Here is a 20,561-nt window from a genome sequence, read left to right as displayed (position 1 = left end):
GGGATAAAATATTTGAAACTAGAGGAAGATGCAGGGTTGTCTGGAGGGTGTGAGGCAGTGGAATTAGTTTTAAGTTTCCCCCTGGCTTGGGTTGCTAACTTTGGTTGGATATATTCCTGGAATCCACATCACATGATCTTCTTCCTCCAACCACTCAGACCAGTCAAATAATTGGAGTGCTTTGCTGCAAGGAGTGTTTGAGGCAGAGTCCAAGGCATCTTTCTAAGGCAGAGGTCCTCATGTCCAACACTTATTTAAATCAATAAACAAACGTCTTCAAACAAATTGGGGAAAAATGTTTTTTTTTTTAAATGCCCCAATGATTATTTTTCTTCTTCCGCATTCAATCACAGCGGTGTCCAGGAAATTAATAAATAAAAACAAAAAACTGCAGATGCTGGAAATCCAAAACAAAAACAGAATTACCTGGAAAAACTCAGCAGGTCTGGCAGCATTGGCGGAGAAGAAAAGAGTTGACGTTTCGAGTCCTCATGACCCTTCGACAGAAGGGTCATGAGGACTCGAAACGTCAACTCTTTTCTTCAAAGGGTCATGAGGACTCGAAACGTCAACTCTTTTCTTCTCTGCCGATGCTGCCAGACCTGCTGAGTTTTTCCAGGTAATCCTGTTTTTGTCCAGGAAATTAATCATGGACAGCAGCGGTTCAAGAAGGAGGCTCACCACCACCACCACCACCACCACCACCTTCTCAAGGGCAATTAGGGATGGGCAGCAAATGCTGGCTCTGCCAGCGATGCTCACACCCCATGAACGAATATTTAAAATATATATATATATATATATATATATAAAATTAAAAGCAAAATACTTCAGATGCTGGAGATCTGAAATAAATTAAAAAAAAACATAAAGTGCTGGGGAAGGAAAAAAAAAACTCAGCAGGCCTGGCCACATCTGTGGAGAGAGAAGCAAGAGTTGACGTTTCGACTGCAGTAATAATAACACTTAATTGACAAACAGACACGAGGATACGTGGAGTACTCAGGTGCTGGAACTTTGTTCTGCCTGAGAGTAACACTTGGTTGCTTGGAGGCTCCAGGTGGTCTAACCCCGCCCCTTTGGCCGAGGGTTAAAACAGCAAAATGTTTGGGGGGAGGGGACTGAATGTCCCACGTGCACTGCCACCTGCAACTGTTGCAAAAAAAGGTGGGGGACTCCCCATTATCCCAGCCACCCCCCCCCCCCCCCACCCCCCCCCCCCCCCCCCGCAAACAACCAGCACATGGTTGCGCCCAGTTGAGGGGAGGTGAAAGGTGACAGGAAGTGGCGGCGGCGGCCATGTTGGCCCCAGCGCTGTGTTTTCAGCAGCTTTGTTGTGGCCTCTTCCCCCCAGCCCCCACCTCACCACCCGCAACTGTTCGCTCCCCTTCCGGCGGCGGTGGCGAAATGGAAGCGACCTGGGGCGCCTTCATATTTCAGGTGAGGCTGCAGGAGGAAGGAGGAAGGAGGGAGGAGGAAGGAGAAGGAAGCAGGAGAAGGAAGCAGGAGGAGGAGGAAGAAGGAGGGAGGGAGAGGGAGAGGGAGGGGAGGGGAGGGGAGGGGAGGGGAGTGGAAGCCGACAAGGGAATCGGGCCCCCGGCCGCAAGGCGTCCGAATTGGAAGCCCCCAGAAGTCGGCATTTTGAAGTAAAAAAGGGGCTGGGGGAAGTTTCCCTCCCTCCCTCTCTCTCTCTCTCTCTCCCTCTCTCAGGGTTTAGCTGCAGACAAGCCCAGCCAAGCAGCATTATAGCAGTCAGACATCCAGCTGCTTTCTAACCCGGTAGTAGTGCAGCATCACTCACTCACTCACTCACTCTTTTTTATTATTAACACTAAAGATTAAGAGCTGGAGAATGCATTTCCCACTCCCCCCCCCCAAAAAAAAAAACCCCCAAAAAGAATGGACTGCAGCCAACATTTAGGAACACCCCCCTCCCCAGTCCATCTAAGGGAATTAGGAATTTAATTTGCTATTCAGTCCTCCCCCCCCCTCCGCAAAATAAAATCTGAATATGCAATAAGTTTGCAGAAACAATTGTCAGTTGAGCAAGTGGAACCCCCAGCATCCCTCCCCATTCTCCACTTTAACGACTTACTTTCTGCCTGATTTTTTTTTAACTGCTCCTTGCAGGCAGTTTATTGTCTTAAAAAAAAACTATTGTCATCCGCCGTGCAGTTAAACTATCTAATTGTATGCAGCTTGTGTTAGGTTTAGTGTAGGGCATACAATGCGATGTTTTGGGGCCGCTCCACCAAACACAGGAATAGTGCTTATTTTACAGATTTCCTTTTAAGTCACTTTGTTTGCTGACCAACATGCATAGAGTTGTCATGAAGCAGTGAGGTTTATTATACTTGAATGTGGGGCTTTTAGTATTTTTCAAAAAAAAAAGTGATGGTCTAGCAAAGCTGTTTTCTTAGCCTACCCTGACTTGAGATTTGTGCAGTGGAAGTGTTAACTGTCCTAACTTGAAGTGTTGGTGAATTGAAGCAGATCTATTCAGATGTTAAGTTTGCTTCCTAACTGTGGTGTGCACTACTGAGACTGTGAATTATATTTTAAAAACAAGATAAATTCTGAATCAGTATTGTGCCACATAAGAACTTGGGAAATACCAGCACAGACAGAGTAGGTGTTGGGGCATTTGATGTCAAGCTGACTCCACCATTCAATACAGTCATGGCTGATCATCTTCATTTATACCTTCCTGTGTTATCCCCATTTTCCTTAGTATTCAAAAATCCATCAATCCCTGCCTTGAATGTGTTCAATAGCTGACTGTCCACAGTGCCCTAGAATAGTGAATTCCAATGATCCAAAACCATTTCAATGAAGAAATTCCTCCTCATCCTAGTCCTAAATGGCAAACTCCTTACTTTGAGACTGCGGACCCTAGTTCTGGACTTCCTCAGTCAAGGAAAACATCCCTCCAACATCAACCCTATCAAGCCTTTTAAAAAATGTTTACATTTAAGAATTTTAATTGTTTCAATAAGATCACTTCTCATTCTTCCAAAATCTCAGAATTTAATCCCTGAGCCTCCCCTCATAAGACAATGCTCTCATCCCAGCGATCAGTCTAATGAACCTTAATTGTATTCCCTCCAAGGCTAATGTATTCTTCCTTCAATACCTAAGAGTTCTGGAGAGAGTAGATAGAGAAATTGTTCCCGTTAGCGGAAGGATTGACAATTAGAGGATACTGATTTCGGGTGATGGGCAAAAGCAGCAACAGCGACATGAAAATAATTTTACACAGAGTGGTTAGGATTTGGAATGCAGTGTGATGAAGGCAGATACAATTGTGGCTATCTTAAGAGAATTGGATAATCATTTGAAGATAAAAGATGTTCAGAGCTATGGGAAAAAGTCACGGGACTGGGACTAGATGAGTTGCTTTTGCAGAGAGCCAGCACAGACGGAGCAGGCTGAATGGCCTCCATCTGCCCTATAATCATTCTATGGTTCCATTATAATAATGAGCTTTTATTTATCACAAGTATATGAACATGTATGTTTCGTGTACAAAAAAAACCAAAAATAGTGCCAGCAGATCATCCATGTAAAATTCTGCATCTTTCTATATATGTGTGGTACACACTAATGTCTAGTTAATGCAGTTTGGCATGAAATCTTGAAGACAGTGCGAATGACTATTTCTGAGTAGGTTTGAGTGCTGCCTTCCTCGTATTTGATCCAAAGATATTAGTTTCAACCCTACTCTTTGCTAAGCCAGCTGATTCAACTGGAGTGGGAGTAGGAACAATTGAATCTCAGTGCTCCTGCATTAGAGAGAAAACTGTCAGGGTTTCTCTTAAATGCTTTCTAGCAGTTCTTGCTTGGAATTCATATATGTGTATGCAGAGTGAGGACAGATTTGGACTTGTTGATGATTTTCCTTACGATCAGTTGGTTTGCTAATTCCCTTTTGTAGCCATAAATGAACAATAATTTGGTGTGGAAGACTTGTATGGGACCATATCTCAGCAAGAAGTCAATCATTCAACAACAGATTGCATTTATATAGTGTCTGTAATGTAAACCTCCCAAGGTGATTAACAGGAGTAATTATCGAATGAAATTTGATACCAAGCTACATTAGGACAGACTGGTCAAAGAAGTAGGTCTTAAGGAGCAACTTAAAGGAGGAGAGCGGGGCAGAGTTGCTTCGAGAGGGAATTCCAGAGCTCAGGGTCTTGGCAGCTGAAAGCACGGCCACCAGTGACGGAAGGATTAAAATCAGGGATACTCGAGAGGTCAGAGTTAGATCAGTGCAGATATCTGAGGATTGCTGAGTCAGAGGAGATTAAAGAGATATGAGAGGGATTATACAAACTAGGGTCATATTCCCCGGTATATAGAAGAAGATTCAAGATCTAAAGGGGAATAGGTAGGGAAGATAGATAAGCAGTCTGTGTCCATATACAGCACGACCTGGACCACATTCAGGCTTGGGCTGATAAGTGTCATAGAATTTTACAGCACGGAAAGAGGCCCTTTGGCCCATTGTGTCAATGCCGGTCATCAAGGCCCTATCTACTCTAATCCCATTTTCTGGCACTTGGCCAGTAGCCTTGTATGCTATGGTGTTTCAAGTGTTCATCTTAGTACTTCTTAAACGTTGAGGGTTTCTGCCTCTACTACCCTTTCAGGCAGTGAGTTCCAGATAACCCCCACCCCCAGGTGAAAAAAAACACTCAAATCCCTTCCAAACCTCCTGCCTCTCACCTTAAATCTATGCTCCCTGGTTATTGACCCCTCCACTAAGGGGAAAAGTTTCTTCCTATTTACCCTATTTATGCCCCTCATAATTTTGTACACCTCAATCAGGTCCCTTCTCTGCTTTAAGGAAAACAAACCAAGCATACCTGGTCTCTCTTCATAGCTGAAATGCTCCAGCCCAGGCAATGTCCTGGTGAATCTTCTCTGCACCCTTTCCAGTACAATCACATCCTTTCGAACGTGTGGCAACCAGAACTGCACACAGTACTTCAGATGTGGTCTAACTAATGCATTATACAGCTCCATCATAACCACCCTGCACTTGTATTCAATGTCTCAACAAGTAAAGGCAAGCATCCCATATGCCTTCTTAACCACCTTATCCACCTGTCCTGCTGCCTTCAAGGATCCATGGACATGCACACCAAGGTCACTCTGATCCTCTGTACTTCTAGGGTCATACCATTCATCGTGTACTCCCTTGCCTTGTTAGTCCTCCCAAAATTCATCACCTCACGCTTTTCAGGATTAAATTCTATTTTCCACTGTTCTGCCCATCTGACCAGCCTGTCTATATCGCCCTGTAGTCTAAGGCTTTCCCCCCTCGATATTTACCACACCACCAATTTTCGTGTCATCTGCGAACTTACTGATCATACCTCCTAAATTCATGTCTAGACCATTAAAGTACACTACAAACAGCAAGGGACCCAGCACCGAGCCCTGTGGCACGCCACTGGACACAGGCTTCCAGTCACAAAAACAACCTTCAACCATCACCCTCTGTCCCTGCTACTAAACCAATGTTGGATCCAATTTGCCCTGGATCCCATGGGCTCTTACCTTCTTGACCAGTCTTCCGTGCGAGACCTTGTCAAAAGCCTACTGAAGTCCACGTAGACTACATCAACTGCACTACCCTCATCTACACACCCAGTCACCTCCTTGAAAAATTGTCAAATTTGTTAGACATGATCTCCCCCTGACAAAGCCATGCTGACTATCCTCGATTAATCCTTGCCTCTCCAAGTGGAGATTAATTCTGTCCCTCAGAATTTTTTCCAAAAGTTTCCCTATCACTGATGTTAGATTCACTGGCCTATAGTTCCCTGGTTTATCCCTACCACCCTTCTTGAATAATGTTACCACAATAGCTGTCCTCCAGTTCTCTGGCACCTCTCCTGTGGCCAGAGAGGATTTGAAAATTAATGTCAGAGCCCCTGCAATCTCCTCCTTTGCCTCCCACGGCAGCCTGGGATACATTTCATCTGGGCCTAGGGATTTATCCACTTTTAAGCCCGCTAAAACTGCTAATACCTCCTCCCTCTCAATGCTAATTAGCTCAAGTATATCGCAGTCCCCTTCCTTGATTTCTGTACCTATTTTGTCCTTCTCTATGATGAAGTAAAGCAATATTTGTGCCTCACAAGTGCCAGGCAATGACCATTTCCAACAAGAGAGAATCTAACTATCTCTCCTTAACATTCACTGGCATTACCATTGCTGAATCCTCCACTATCATCCTGGGGATTATCATTGACCAGAAACTGGACTCGGTCAGCCATATAAAAATACTGTGGCTACAAGAGCAGGTCAGAGGCTGGGAATTCTGCAGCAAATAACTCACCTGACTCCCCAAAGCCTGCCCACCATCTACAAGACACAAGTCAGGAGTGTGATGGAATACTCTCCACTTGTCTGGATGTTGCTCCCACAACACTCGAAGGTCGACACCATCCCAGATAAAACAGCTGCTTGATTGGCATTGCATCCACCACCTTCAACATCCACTCCCTCCACCACCGATGCACAGTGGCAGTAGTGTGTACCATCAATAAGATGCACTTCAGGAACTCACCAAGGTTCCTTTGACAGCACCTTCCAAAACTGTGATCTCTACCACTTCGAAGGACAAGGACAGCAGATACATGTGAGCACTGCCACCTCCCCAAGTTTCCCTCCAAGCCAATTACTATCCTGACTTGGAAATATATTGCTGTTTGTTCACTGTCGCTGGGTCAAAAGCATGGAACTCCCTCCCTAACAGCACTGTGGCTATACCTATACCACATGGACTGCAGTGGTTCAAGAAAGTGGCTCACCACCACCTTCTCAAGGGCAATTAGAGATAGAAAATAAAAGCAGTACCCACATCCCAAGAAAAAATAAAACATTTAAAAATATATATATATTTCTGCTGGTTGGTTGGTCTAGGATGAGGGGCATAGCCTAAGTTAGAGCCGAGCCTTTAAATGAGAGTTTTTTTAGTCAAAGTTATTAAAGAATATTGAGCAAAGGCAAGTATATGGACTGAATGGCCTAGTCCTGTTCCTAACCTATGACATCCCAACATTTAACTTAAATGTAAGATCGGCCAAATAGGTAGACAATTTAGGAAAGATGGGTCAAGCAGGAGAACAGCTGAGAGAGCCAGGGCAAGCAACGGGGTTTTGGGGGGTTGGGGGGGGTGGCTGGCAGGGGGTTGGGGGGTTGGCTGGCAGGGAGGGCCAAGGCGAGCAGTGAGTTGGGGGGAGAAGGCTGTGCTGAGCAATGGGAATTTGGGGTGGGGGAGGTCTGGAGTAAGTAATAGGGTTTGTGGCGGGAAGGCTGGGGTGTGCAATGTTTGGTGGGGATGAGGGCCAGGGCGAAGAATGGGGGTTGGGGTGAGCAATGGAGGTTGAGGGGGGCAGGTTGGGGTGAGCAATGGAGGTTGAGGAGGAAGGTTGGGGTGAGCAATGGAGGTTGAGGGGGAGAGTTGGGGTGAGCAATGGAGGTTGAGGGGGGAGGGTTGGGGTGAGCATTGGAGGTTGAGGGGGGAGGGTTGGGGTGAGCATTGGAGGTTGAGGGGAGAGGGTTGGGGTGAGCATTGGAAGTTGACGGGGGAGGGTTGGGGTGAGCATTGGAGGTTGGGGTGGGCTGGGGTCAGCAATGGGCAGAGGGGGAAGAGCCAGGGCATGAGCCACTGGTAATGGGCAAGGGGTGGGATGAGCTGACTGGGTATCTGGGGGGAATTGGCGTGGCTTTAGTCGGAAAAAGTTGGTTTAAGATTTTACTGTCGAAGGCAGGGAGTGAAGTAGCATGACTCCAGAGGTACAGGACTTGAGTGGGAACTGAAAGCCCTGCCACTGATTAAGTAATGCCATTAGAAGGATGAATGGAGCCTAGAGCTGGAGAACTGTAAAGGGCATGTTAGGCTATGGAGGCATGTTAAATTTGCTGAATAGGGCTTGGAGGTTAGCGAGAATAGGTATGATGGGTGAATGATTCCTAACCTGGCACAAGATGCAGGTGGCATCGTTTTAGACAAATTGGACTGAAGGCTAGTATGGAAGAAGCAGTTTGCTGCATTACGATAACATAGATGTGTTCCTTTATAAATGTGTTTTGCTGCTCTATTAAAGTGACATGTTACTTAGCTGTCAGCTGAGCCAGTGACTGGTTACATGCTTTTGGTATTATTATTTTTCATTTTAAGAATATGTTGTGTTCCACTTATTTATTGTCCAGCTGTGTGGTACCTTCTGAAAGTCATATTGAGTGCTGGGTGTGGTTTCAGGCAAGCTGCCCATCCTCTGCTACTTTATCCAAGTGGTCTTTTTTTACCTGAGACTGAGAGTGTCAGCAGAATGCGTCACTAGGTCTAAGCCTATCCTTGCCTAGTACCAGGCACTTTCTCAGCAAGTGTCATTGGAGGTAATCAGGAGCAGGAATCTTTTTAATTCAGTGTCTTCCATATCTCTGGAGTTTCCTGTGTAAAGGAAGAGCCACCTACTGGTTTAAAATATTACATGATACTGAAGTACTGTGGGCCAGTGGATGATATTGACTGATTGTTCAGCTGGTTTGTATAGTCTGGTTCAATAATCCCTTCCGGAGAGATTTTCACTGCCAACTCAACTGACGCATGTCACTGAAGTCAAAGTCGGGAATGGATAGGAATTAAATTGCAATGAGCAATTTTTCAAAAAAACTGATAGCAAGACTCAAATGTTTTTAAGATAAACAGAATTTTGATGAGCATTTAATCCGTTGAAGAAATTTAAAGTTTTCTCTCACTCCCTGGAATTTTCACTGTCCTGAAAATAATGGCTTTTTTGGCTGACTTTTAATTCTCCAGTATTGTATCCAAATGTTATTTCTTCATATATTCCTGTAGTGAATGCTATTTAACTTGCAGATTGGGGGAGGCATTGCAGCGTGGACTGAACATATACTCATCCTTCATCCGTATATACTTTTACAGGTCTCGTTGCTGGGTAGTGACAGGAGTAGGAACCCTGGTTGACGTCTTTCCATCTATCTCTGCTCTTCTCACCTCCCACGGGTCCAGGTGTATCATGCCATGCTTTAGATCTCAGTACAGACCAGCGGACAGACTTTTAGTTAAGTTAGTTATCTGACATATAGACCCATTTATTTGACTTTTAGAAATAAAATTCATATTATTTTGTGCTCAAGTGTGGTATATTAGCATAGGGAGATTGGAACATTTCTTTAAATGTAAGTTGTTACAAATCAGAGAGTTGAGTATTTCCAGATCAGGTATAGTGTAGCTAGGTATTGAGTTAGCCTCTTTGCTCTAATGTGGTATTTTGTTCCATTTCACAATCCGCAAATAAAGTGTTGACTGTGTTCAGTTGGTAGTACATTTGCCTTTGGGTCACAGGATTCTGGGTTCAAGTCCTCCTGCAGGGCTTGAGCACAAAAATCAAGGCTGACACTCCAGCACAGAAGTGCTGGACTGTCGGAGGTGCCAGTTTTCGGGTCAGATGTTAAACCCAAGGCCCCATTTTGACTCTCGGGTGGCCATGAAAGATTCCTGGCACTATTTTGAAGAAGAGTGGGGGCAGTATCCCTGGTGTCTTGGTCAATATTTATTCCTCAGTTGGCATCACAGGGGCTGATTATTTGGCCATTATCACATTGCTGTTGTGGGAGTTTGCTGTGTGCAAGTTGGCTGCCATGTTTCCTACATTACAACAGCGGCTACACTTCAAAAAGCACTTCATTGGCTGTAAAGTGCTTTTGGACATCTGGCGATTGTGAAAGGTGCTATATAAATATAAGTCTCGCAAATGATGCAAGATGAGGTGAGAGTATTAGCACTCGGGAATGAGAGAGAATTCTGTATTTATACTGCGCCTTTTTTATTAAGTCTTAACGTTTCAGATTTAATGAATACTGTCTGTTGCTTTGAAGTATCTTGTAGTTTAGCATGTAGGCAAATGCCCTACAGAACAATGAGATAAATAGCCATTTAAACTGGTTTTTGGTTGAGGAAGAAATATTAGCTGACTTACCTGGATAATTGTCTGCACAGATAGTGGCATGGGATCTTTAGTGTCCATCAAACAAGCACGCAAGGCCTTCCTTGGCTTTACATTTTATCTGAAGGTGCTGTCTTTCAGTAATGCAGCAATCCCTTGTGCTGCACTGCAGTGAAATTGCAAAAAACATAAGCATCTATTATAACATTTTGGTGTGTGTTGCAGTCAGAATTATGAGCTGAAAATTAATTCATTGTAAAAGTAACTAGTTCTATGGTAATGTGATGAATTCCCCAATGGTTCAGTGGGTGGCTATGTCTCTTGTGATACCAAGACACATTCAGAAAGATCTGAGGGACAGTGACTGGTCTCGACCGGTAAGGATACTCCAACTGGATGAGAGAAAAATTAGCCAATGATTCCTGCAAAGTGCTTGTGTGTGGATGTTGGGTGAGAGAGGTTTAGGCTTAACTCAGTGATGTCCCTGTAGTTGAATGCCTTGCTATCTGAGTAAGGAATGACCCACTTAGGCAAGGTACTGCAGCAATAGAACTGCACAGCTGCATGAGTCAGCACCTTCAATACAGAAAAGGAAATAGCACAACTGGCATAGAAGGATTGCAGTTCAGTCTTTAGAGACATGTTCTGTTAAAAGTCATAAAAACTTGTGCTTTAATCTCATAACTTAATGTCATCGGAACATGACCTTGCAATTATAAACTGCTTTCTTGACCATTATGTACTTTCCACATTTTTCACGTACCAATTCTGACGAATTGGAACACTTGAAATTTGAGTTGTGCTGTGAGTTTCCAATGAGTCAGAGACTGAGCACATCATGATTTTTCTTTAACAAATATGACTTTTATTTTCACATTTAGAATTTCCGTGGAATTTTTTAAAAATCGCTCATAGGATGTGGGCACCTCTGGCTAGGCCAACATTTATTGTCCATCCCTAATCTGCCCTCGAGAAGGTGGTGGTGAGCCGCTTTCTTGAATTGCTGTAGTTATGTGGTGTAGGTACACCCAAAGTACTTTTGGGAAGGGAGTTTCAGAATTTTGACTGGTGACAGTGAAGGAACAACAATTTTTCCAAGTCCGGATGGTGTGTAGCTTGGAGGGGAACTTGAAGGTGGTGGTGTTCCCATGCATCTGCTGTCCTTGCCCCTTCTAGGTGGTAGTGGTCGCGGGTTTGGAAGGTGCTGTCAAAAGAGCCTTGGTGAGTTTCTGCAGTGCATCTTGTAGATGGCACACACTGCTGCTGCTGTGCATCGTTGGTTGGGAGTGTGAATATTTAAGGAGGTGGATGGGATGCCAATCAAACATCCTACTTTGCCCTGGGTGGTGTTGAGTTTCTTGAGTGTTGGAACTGCACTCATCCAGGCAAGTGGAAAGCATTCCATCACGCTCCTCACTTAGGCCTTGTAGACGGTGGACAGGCTTTGAGGAGTCAGGGGGTGAGTTACTCACTGCAGAATTTCCAGCCTCTGACTTGACCTGTTTTTGCAGCCATAGTATTTATATGGCTGGTCTAGTTCAGTTTCTGGTCAATGGTAACCCCCAGGATGTTGATAGTGGGGGGATTCAGTGATGGTAATGCCAGTGAATGTGATGGGGAGATGGTTAGATTCTCTCTTGTCAGAGATGGTCATTGCCTGGCTCTTGAATGTTACTTGCCGCTTATCAGCTCAAGCCTAAATGATGTCCAGGTCTTGCTGCATATGGGCTGGTCTGTTTCAGTAACTGGAGTCGCAAATGCTGCCGAATGACCATAAGACATAGGAGCAGAAATTAGGCCATCGGCCCATCGAGTCTGCTTTGCCATTCAATCATGGCTGATAAGTTTCTCAGCCCCATTCTCCTGCCTTCTCCCCGTAACCTTTGATCCCCTTACCAATGATGTTGTACAAACATGAGCAAACGTGCCAACTTCTGACCTTATGATTGAGGGAAGGTCATTAATGGAGCAGCTGAAGATGGTTGGGCCTAGGACATTGGCGGTTGCTCTTGAATGTAGTGCATAGTAATTTTGGGCAGTTAAAGTTGTGGGGGTGTGTACTAAAAAAGAACATATACATATCAGCTAACAGGCTTGGTGACTCATTACCAGGAGCGTGCAAATCTGGTAAGTTACTTTGAGAGTCCTGAAATTATTTTAAAAAGCTTCTATTTGTGTGCCTTCAGCATAGAAAAATGTCCTTGGGTGCTTAAGTGGCAGTCAGAAAAGAGTAGAGCTGGAGGGCATATTAGGAAAGATGACCAAAAGGGGTTGGTTTTAAGGGAGTATGAGAGATAGGGTTTTGGGAGGGAATGCAGAGTGTAGGGCCTATATGGCCATTGGCATGGTTGTCAGGGGGTGTGCGCAAGAGGCTGAAGCTGATGGAATGGAGATATCTGGCAAGGCCTCAAAGGCATTTGAACAGAAGGATAAGGATTTTAATTGGAGGGTCTGGGGGTATGGGAGCTAATGTAGGTCAGCAAGAATACGGTAAGGAGGTTGCAGGTCAGAGACAGTAGCATTTTGGATGAGCTTAAATTATAAAGAATGAAGGGTGGAACTCTGATTAGGAGAAGGCTAGAATTGTCCTGCCTGGTAGTGACAGACACATGGATGTGACTTTCAACTGTAGGTGAGCAAACCTGGGCGATGTTACAGAGATGGAAGCACAACTCAGAGTCACATAGGACTTTGTGGATGCAAGCAGTCTGATTCTGCCTGAAATTTTCTCCTGGGATGGAGTGGTGACAATAGTCCAGAGTTTGTCAAAAATTATTATGTTTTTGGTCTTCCCAGTGCACACTGGGGTCTAACTGTGGACAGTTCAAGACTACATGTCTGACAACACAGAGATAGTGGAGGAGTCAAGGAGGTGGAGTTAGGCATTGTTGGCGTACGTGTGGAAGTTGAGCTCCTGTGTTTGGAAAATGCTGCCATGTAGATGAGAAAGAAGAGAGGACTAAAGAGAGTCCTCAGCATACCTCAGAGGTAATGACATAGGGGTAAGAAGGAAGGCCACAGTTGATGTTCCAACTGTGATTGGATAATTAAGAGTGCAAGGAAGCTAGGGAGTCCTACTGAGCTGGACATTGGAGCGCAGGAAGCGGGTGGTGTGATCAACTATGCTGAAGTCTGCCGAGAGGCCGTGGGAAGTTATTGTGACTTTGGTTTGAGCTGTTTTAGAGCTGTGGATCTACTTCACAAACTTAATGGGAGGGTTAAAAAATGTAACTACTTTTGTTATGATATGGCAGGTGGTATTTGCCAGGCTGACCAAATCCCAGAGGGAAACTTGGCCAGGCTATCACAACGATTTTTCAATTTGTATTTATTACGAGAAGCTTTGTATACTGAAGTCGGAAGTACAGAGTCCGCTACCATCTTTGGAGATTTTAAAGATTTGTTAATAAATGTTTTAATTTAAAGAAAAGAAAACTTAAACACTACATTTACACACTTATATTTAGTTTCATAACAGTTCTTACAAGATTTTTACTTAAGTAGACTCTCGACTACACACCCACCCCTTTCAGGCAACAGTCCAAATAGATTCTTAATCTAAAAAACATCCAGCAAAATTACCACAAGCACCCACTGTTGCTGTTAGGGAAGTATTTCACAGCTGCTTTCTCCCTCTCACTTGACAATGGAACTCCAAAGGCTTTTAATACAACCTTGGTTACTGGAACAGCATACTTCTCCAGGGTGGCTAGAGGCTTTTTCCACAAGTCTGTTTCAGACAGTGCACCTTTCAAGATCTCACATGGCCCCTCCTCATACAGCTTTTCCATCTTTCTCTAAAAATGCCTTCTCCCTTTTTAATCTGTAAATCCCATTTTTTTCACCCTTGCTTTGGAAGTTACTTTTCCCAAAATATAAAAATCTTTCATATTGTCATTATGGCCAGCACTTTCGGGGAAAAATAAACTTAATAACTTTGCCTTATTTGTCTTGCCAGTTGTAAATATCCTATCATGTCCCTTCGCAAATCAAACAACCTCTCAACTTATCTAAAAATGCAAATTCCATTCACGCTGTATCTGCTGAGGCTTTATCCTAGCTTACACATCTCCATTTCATATGTCTAGTTTTACACCTAACCCCTTTTTGATGATTCAAACCTTGCAGCCTGACTGCAGTTTAATTAATTTAGACATGTGCACACACTCCAATATACATACACAGTCCCCATAAGCCTGCTTTAGTATCCCACAGTAATATTAAAGAAAAGATTATGTCCTTTACACTTTGCTTCAAACACACTGCCAGATTCTGTTAAGTTTGTTATTTTTCATGTTCCAATGTTGAATCAGGTCCTGATTGCTTAAAAGTGATTGTTTATAATTACACTATTATTTCTTAGGGCCTGTTGAGTGCACCAGCAATGAAGCTGGGGCGTTCTCAGATGCAAGCTTAATTTTCCCACCTCAGTATAAACACCTGTGCTGTTCTGGAGAACCTATGTCAGGTAATTTGAAGGGAAAGTGTATTGTAAAAAATGTCCTAAAGAAAAATACTACCTTTTTAAAAAAACCTTGTTCAATTCCTGTTTATTCTTCCCTGTTAGCACACACCCCCACCCTGCCCACCACCCAGCCTGCACACTGACCATAGCCAAGGCATGAGCTATAACTGGCCTCTGGTGCTCTGTGCTGCTCTGAGCTAGATGCTTAGTCAGTGAAAGCCAGTCTAGGAATTAGAATTCCTTTGATACAGCTGTATTGAAGGAAGTTTTTCCCCCTAAAGGAACCACGTTTTTCAGTTGGCATCATTGATGTTTTTGATCTTTAAATTTGCAATTTTATTAGTGTTGGGTTTGTACAGTTTTAAAAATTCCGATTACCCACCTGTGGCTTGGGCTGAGCCCCGCCTTAATTTCACTGTCACGTTCACTCTCTGTCCTGATAAGCTGTCCAATTAACCGTCCACTAGCAAGTGATGATTTTTATTTACTGAAATTTTTGGGGGAAGATTGACCATATTTGGATAGTTAACTCTCTCCTCTCAGGCACAGGAATGAACAGTACTTTGATTACTGCAGTGCAGTCAACTCACAATGCACACATCTCGTGCAGTCAGCAATGCTAGTAAACAGAAACCTACTGGCCTCCAATGAGTGTCCCAGTCTAATGCCAGAATTCCAGCTCTCCATTGTTGGCATTGTAAATGTGCTGATTTAATTTAGCGTGTTAGCGCACTTCTGTTGTGAGACAAGGACATCGACGGATGAAACTGGCACAGTACCAATTTCTCTTTCATGTGTGTGCATTGTTGACAAACTCTCAGCACCAGCACAAGGGATGGGTACGAGTGTGAAATAGTGAGTTATTATTTTCAGAGCTCACCCAAGTAGAGATTGGAACCAGCCCACTGCGTGTTAAATGTAGGCTGCTCCCCTGAACCCCAGACTCAGACAGTGCTGTGATGTAGCACCTTACATTGCAGGGAATGCCTTGTCACGAGTGAGAGTACTGGCTTGCTCACTTGTGGATGCAGGTCTTGAATCTGCACAAACAGGTTATTTTTTTCATTAAAAGCCATAGAAGCTGTTATAATATAACCATATGAGATGCTTTAAAGATTTAGCATTTTCACGGCCAAGATTGTACTTGGTATGTTCAGCATATTGATGTAGTCATCAAGCACCTTCTGGCCTTTTCTCTATACGATCTTCTTGCCATCTCTCCTCAACATAATAACTATTGTTGGGGTATGTTTCCACAAGTGCTGGCAACTAATTACTCATCCAACTAGCTTTTCCCCTCCTATCAGCCTAGATGGTGAATGTGAGCCAAGTTATTCATGGGTACAATGCAGCTAAGTCCCATCTGTTAGATCATAAGATCATAAATAAGAGTTGGAGTAGGCCATTTGGTCCCTCAAGCCTGCTCTGCCATTTGATAAATCATGGCTGATTTGATTGTGGCCTTAACTCCACTTTTCTACCTGCACCCCCCCTGCCCCCGCCACCATCACCCCCACCCCCACCCCCACCCCCAATAACCCTTTAATCCCTTGTAGCTGAAAAATCTATCTAATTCAACCTTGAATATATTCAATGACCCAGCCTCCACTGCTGTCTGGGGAAGAGAATTCCAAAGATGATCCTCGTGAGAGAAGAAATTCCTCCTCATCTCCATCTTAAATGGGCAATCCCTTATTTTTAAACTGTCTCCCATAGCTATAGACTCCCCCACAAGAAGGAATCAGCATCTGTCTAGTCAAGCCCCCTCAGGATCTTATTATGTCCTTACGCGTGTACCCTGCATCATGTAGGTAGTAATCAATGCCCTGGCCGCAGTTCATTTTTTTCCATCTCCTCCAGCCCACAGGAGCTGAAGAATGTTGTAGCACCATAGTTGAGACAGAACAAGTGCCTACTGTTAAATATTATTTAATTAAATCAACAGTTGTATGTATTTTCATAAAAATAGAAGCTTACATTGTTGGCAGCAGAGTGCATTGCATGTCAGGAGCTGAACTTGCATGAAAAGGCAATTAGGGATGGGCAATAAATGCTGGCCTTACCAGCAATTCCTTGAATGAGTATTAAAAACAAACACCTACAGGGACACTGCCCTTTTTAATTATTAATAAAGAAAATGTTATTTGATAGCCTATACCCTGAAGTGATTTTGATTGCAGTTACTGAACAACAGCCACTCTTTCATTCTGGCTGTATTTTGTCAGAAAGATTAAAGACTGCAGACTACTTCATCTGCTCAAAGGTTTAATGCTGAATCCTGCTGCTGAAAATAGTGATTGCAGTTAAGGTTGTCAGTACATTGACACAGATTTTAATGCAGCGAGTCCCTCTGTTCTTTCCAGTCCATCTTTATCATCTTTTGCCTTTCTGGATAGAGTGATAAATTATGCAGGTCAAACAATAGTCCGACATGGTTGTATTTGCAGAATCGCATTAGTCAGCGAACACCTTTCTTGGTTATGTTATGGGTAGGATTTACATTACTACAGTGCTATTGACTCTCAACATTCACATCTCATGCAGTAAACAACATTAGTAAACAGCAACATACTGCCCTCCAATGCAAAACAATCCACCAGCACATAGGTCTATAGTGGTATACAGTGATGAGTGTGACTCTGGGAGTCGGCCACATTAACTTTGGACTCGTGAAGTTTCATGAATTTGAGGAAGCCTCCTGCTGATATATCCCCCGCCGCTCCACATTCAACTGATGAATCAGTTCTCTTACATGTTGAACAATCGTTTGCTGGAAGCTCTTATGGAAGCAAGGGCAGAAAATGTGCTTTGTAGGGGGAGATTTCAGTGTCTACCACCAAAAGTAGCTTTGTAGTACAACTATTAGTAGCTGCCAGTCTGATCCAGGGCCAGCTGGAACCAATACTAGGGGTCATGAGGACTCGAAACGTCAACTCTTTTCTTCTCCGCCTATGCTGCCAGACCTGCTGAGTTTTTCCAGGTAATTCTGTTTTTGTTTTGGATTTCCAGCATGCGCAGTTTTTTTGTTTTTATCACTAGGAAGTAACCAGTTGCTTTACTCCTACCCATGTATCCACAGTAGTATTGGTAAAAGTGAACACAGCACAGTGGTTGAGGACAAGCTCTCATCTCCACCCTGAGGGCAATCCCTATTGTGTACTGTGGCACATAATTATTATTTTAAACTATGCTGGGGCAGTGTTGCAGTCTCTTGGAATCTTGTCCAAATACCCATACTCTGTGATTTATCATCAGGTTGCACTATCTAAAATCAAGTATCAATATAAAACGGTGAAAAATATTGAAAACTTTGAATGGAGTCTTAATTTAGGGACCCTGGAACTTTTGAGCACTGGTAACTTTTGCATTGTAGAAATTGAAGATGCCCTGAAATGGAACAAGTTGCTTTGCCTGCCAATTAGACAAGAATATTTTAAAGTTGCTTGCTCATCCTTTGAGGCGATGATGCCCGTGTTCTTCACTTGGGGTGTTTGGTAGGGGTCCAGTGGGTACGTGTGTGACTGCTAAGGCTGATCTGCACCTGGGAGATTCTACAATTTTTGAAGTTGCTGATGTTATAAAATACACTTGCTTTGTATTGCAAGCCCCAATCATAAATTTCATACCGATGAGATTTTAGACTGTGACCCCATCTGTCTATTTCGGTAGATAGAAAAGATTTTGTGAAGATGAAAAGTCAGTTTCCTGGCCAACATTTGTTCTCAACAACACCAGATTAACTTGTTCAGTTCATTTGATGTTTCAGGGAACTTCCTTTGGGCAAGTTAGCTGCTGCGTTTCCCCACAAAATAGTGACTACACGTCAAATGTACTTCATTGGTTACGCTATGTTTCGATATATCTTGAGGATGCAAGGCATTGTGGAAATGCGAGTTTGTTAATTACCCAGTGTGGTAGTATATAACCAAAGTGATAATATTCCACAAATCAGGTGGTTACAGGTCTAGGAAGCACGAATCCATACAACTAGCTATTTTTTCTTTTGTGTAACCTTTTTTTCTGGTCGTTGAATCTACTGGTAGGGAATAAAAGTGGGGAAAACTCCAAGTCTATGTAACTGTGGAGCCCAACATCAAATGCTTTAAACACAAGTTGTCAAGTCCATAAAATGGGGAGTGATGGGTAAGTTCACATGCACAGTAAGGGTCTAGAATGAAGCGTGGCTAATTTTCACTTCTGTTTTGTAGGCAGCCGATATCTCTCAGCAGCAACACCAGCAGCACGTGCAGAATAGCCTTCTGCCAATATTGCATTCATCGACCGAGCCACGTGAGCAAGCACCCGTGACAACACTGCCCCAGCCTCAGAAAACCCCGGATCCCAAAGAAGCACCCAAACCTACGGTAGAGAAGAAGGAGAAGACCAGAACACCCGTGATTTGCAGTTACTGCAGCAAGGCATTCAGAGACAGTTATCACCTCCGGCGACATGAGTCATGCCACACAGGAATCAAGTTGGTCTCACGGCCAAGGAAGGTACCGACCATGGTTTCGCTGATGTCATCGGCACCTGGCATTGGTGGCACGACAACACTGGTGTCAACCGTTGCAGGGATGCTGACTTCGACCGACGCTTCCACCTCCACTGTCACCAGCAGCACCTCGGCAGTCACGACCAGCAAGAATGCCAGCAGACGAGTGAAGAAGAACCACGGCTGCGAACTGTGCGGAAAAGCATTCCGCGACGTTTACCACCTCAACCGGCACAAACTTTCTCACTCGGATGAAAAGCCGTTCGAGTGCCCGGTTTGCCAGCAACGCTTCAAGAGGAAGGACCGCATGAGTTATCACGTGCGCTCGCACGAAGGGGGCATCAACAAACCATACATCTGCAGCCTTTGTGGGAAAGGATTCTCCAGGTAAGTTAAGAGAGGGTTTGGGAGCTGTTGGCTGGGGGCAGCTAGTAAAGATGGGAAAGATAGGTGGGGGGGGTCATTACATGTGGGATGAGGTAAAGTACGAGCATTATGTTCATAGTTTTGTTTTGAGGGACTTGTTCTGTATGTTGTTGACGACATTCTAGCACGTGTGTGTGACGTTAGTCAAATAGATCTGGGGAAACCGCCCACTTGGATGCTACATTCTGAAAATTGTGTTTAGGAGCTTTTCACTGTCTGTGTTTATTAAAATAAAATTTGGTATTGCAAGCAAGACGTAAAAATATTTTGACTATAAGCTTTGGAAGTTTGAAATGTAATGGACTGCCAACAACATAATAGAATTTGTTGCTTTGTTGAAACCTTTTGCTGACCTTCATATCTATTGGAATAAACAAATATTCAGGATAAAATCCTGATTGCTTGTCACTGTGACGAGTGTATCCAACTAATATGAAAGTAAGGAACTTGTATCAAAAAGCAACATTTGCTTTCATTGTGGCGTTTGAAGGCAACAACTGTGCCTGTGCATTTACTGTCAGCACAGTACCATCACTTAATCCCACTGCTTTAATCCATTCAAAGCTACACTTGACTCTTGATTGTGACTTGAGAGGATGTTTTTTTTTGCCTCAGGCTTGTTCTGTATACGTTTTCTTTTTGTACACAGACCATGTCCCAGTTGAATTTGAGAATAACAGCTGATTACTGGCACTGTTCTTCTCTCTGGAAAAAGGTTTGTGCCTCTGGCTGCAAAATAAATGCATAGTTCAGGGTAAAGTACCCTCTAATTTTTCTTTGTGTGCGGTACGTTCAGGGGTGCTGCGTAGCCAAGCACCCATGCAGCTTGGAGGGAGCTGGGCAAGCTGCAGCTCTCGGCTCACATGGAGCCTTTGAGTCTTGGCCATCCAGCCCTCAGTCCAGGTGGCTCAGTCCTGTTTGCACCTATGTTTCTTATATTTACTTTTACTATTTGGATTTTATGAGCCTGTCATTTCAAAACAGTTGTTTTAAATGGGTAACTTGTAATAAATTTACCACTTGTAAGGAATTCACCAAGGGTCCTTAGATAGCACCTTCCAAACCCACGACCTCTGCCATCTAGAAGGACAAGGACTGCAGATAAACGGGAACTCCACCACCTTGAAGTTCCCCTCCAAGTCACTCACCATTCTGACTTGGAAATATATCAGCGTTCCTTCACTGTCGC

At 43.8% G+C, this 20,561-nt stretch overlaps 1 protein-coding gene across 7 annotated transcripts in view; it reads left to right on the top strand.

Annotated features, from left to right (window-relative positions):
- Positions 1-1,292: 1,292 nt before the first annotated feature.
- Positions 1,293-20,561, top strand: part of LOC121283048 (vascular endothelial zinc finger 1-like) — a 43,087-nt gene continuing 23,818 nt past the window's right edge. For 6 of the 7 annotated variants that reach the window (XR_005944176.1, XR_005944174.1, XM_041197039.1 and 3 more), the window contains exons 1-2: positions 1,293-1,440; positions 18,663-19,333. Coding sequence is in view for 4 of the 7 variants with exons in the window: in XM_041197039.1 (XP_041052973.1) it covers positions 1,300-1,440; positions 18,663-19,333 (812 nt within the window). In the remaining 3 variants the exon portion in view is untranslated. Of the gene's footprint in view, positions 1,441-8,965; positions 9,105-18,662; positions 19,334-20,561 lie in introns of all 7 variants that reach the window. The other variant, XR_005944175.1, reaches the window with a different exon arrangement.

This window comes from Carcharodon carcharias, chromosome 10, assembly GCF_017639515.1.
Source record: "Carcharodon carcharias isolate sCarCar2 chromosome 10, sCarCar2.pri, whole genome shotgun sequence".
NCBI classification, from domain to species: domain Eukaryota; kingdom Metazoa; phylum Chordata; class Chondrichthyes; order Lamniformes; family Lamnidae; genus Carcharodon; species Carcharodon carcharias.
This window is presented reverse-complemented; position numbering and strand designations above follow the sequence as displayed.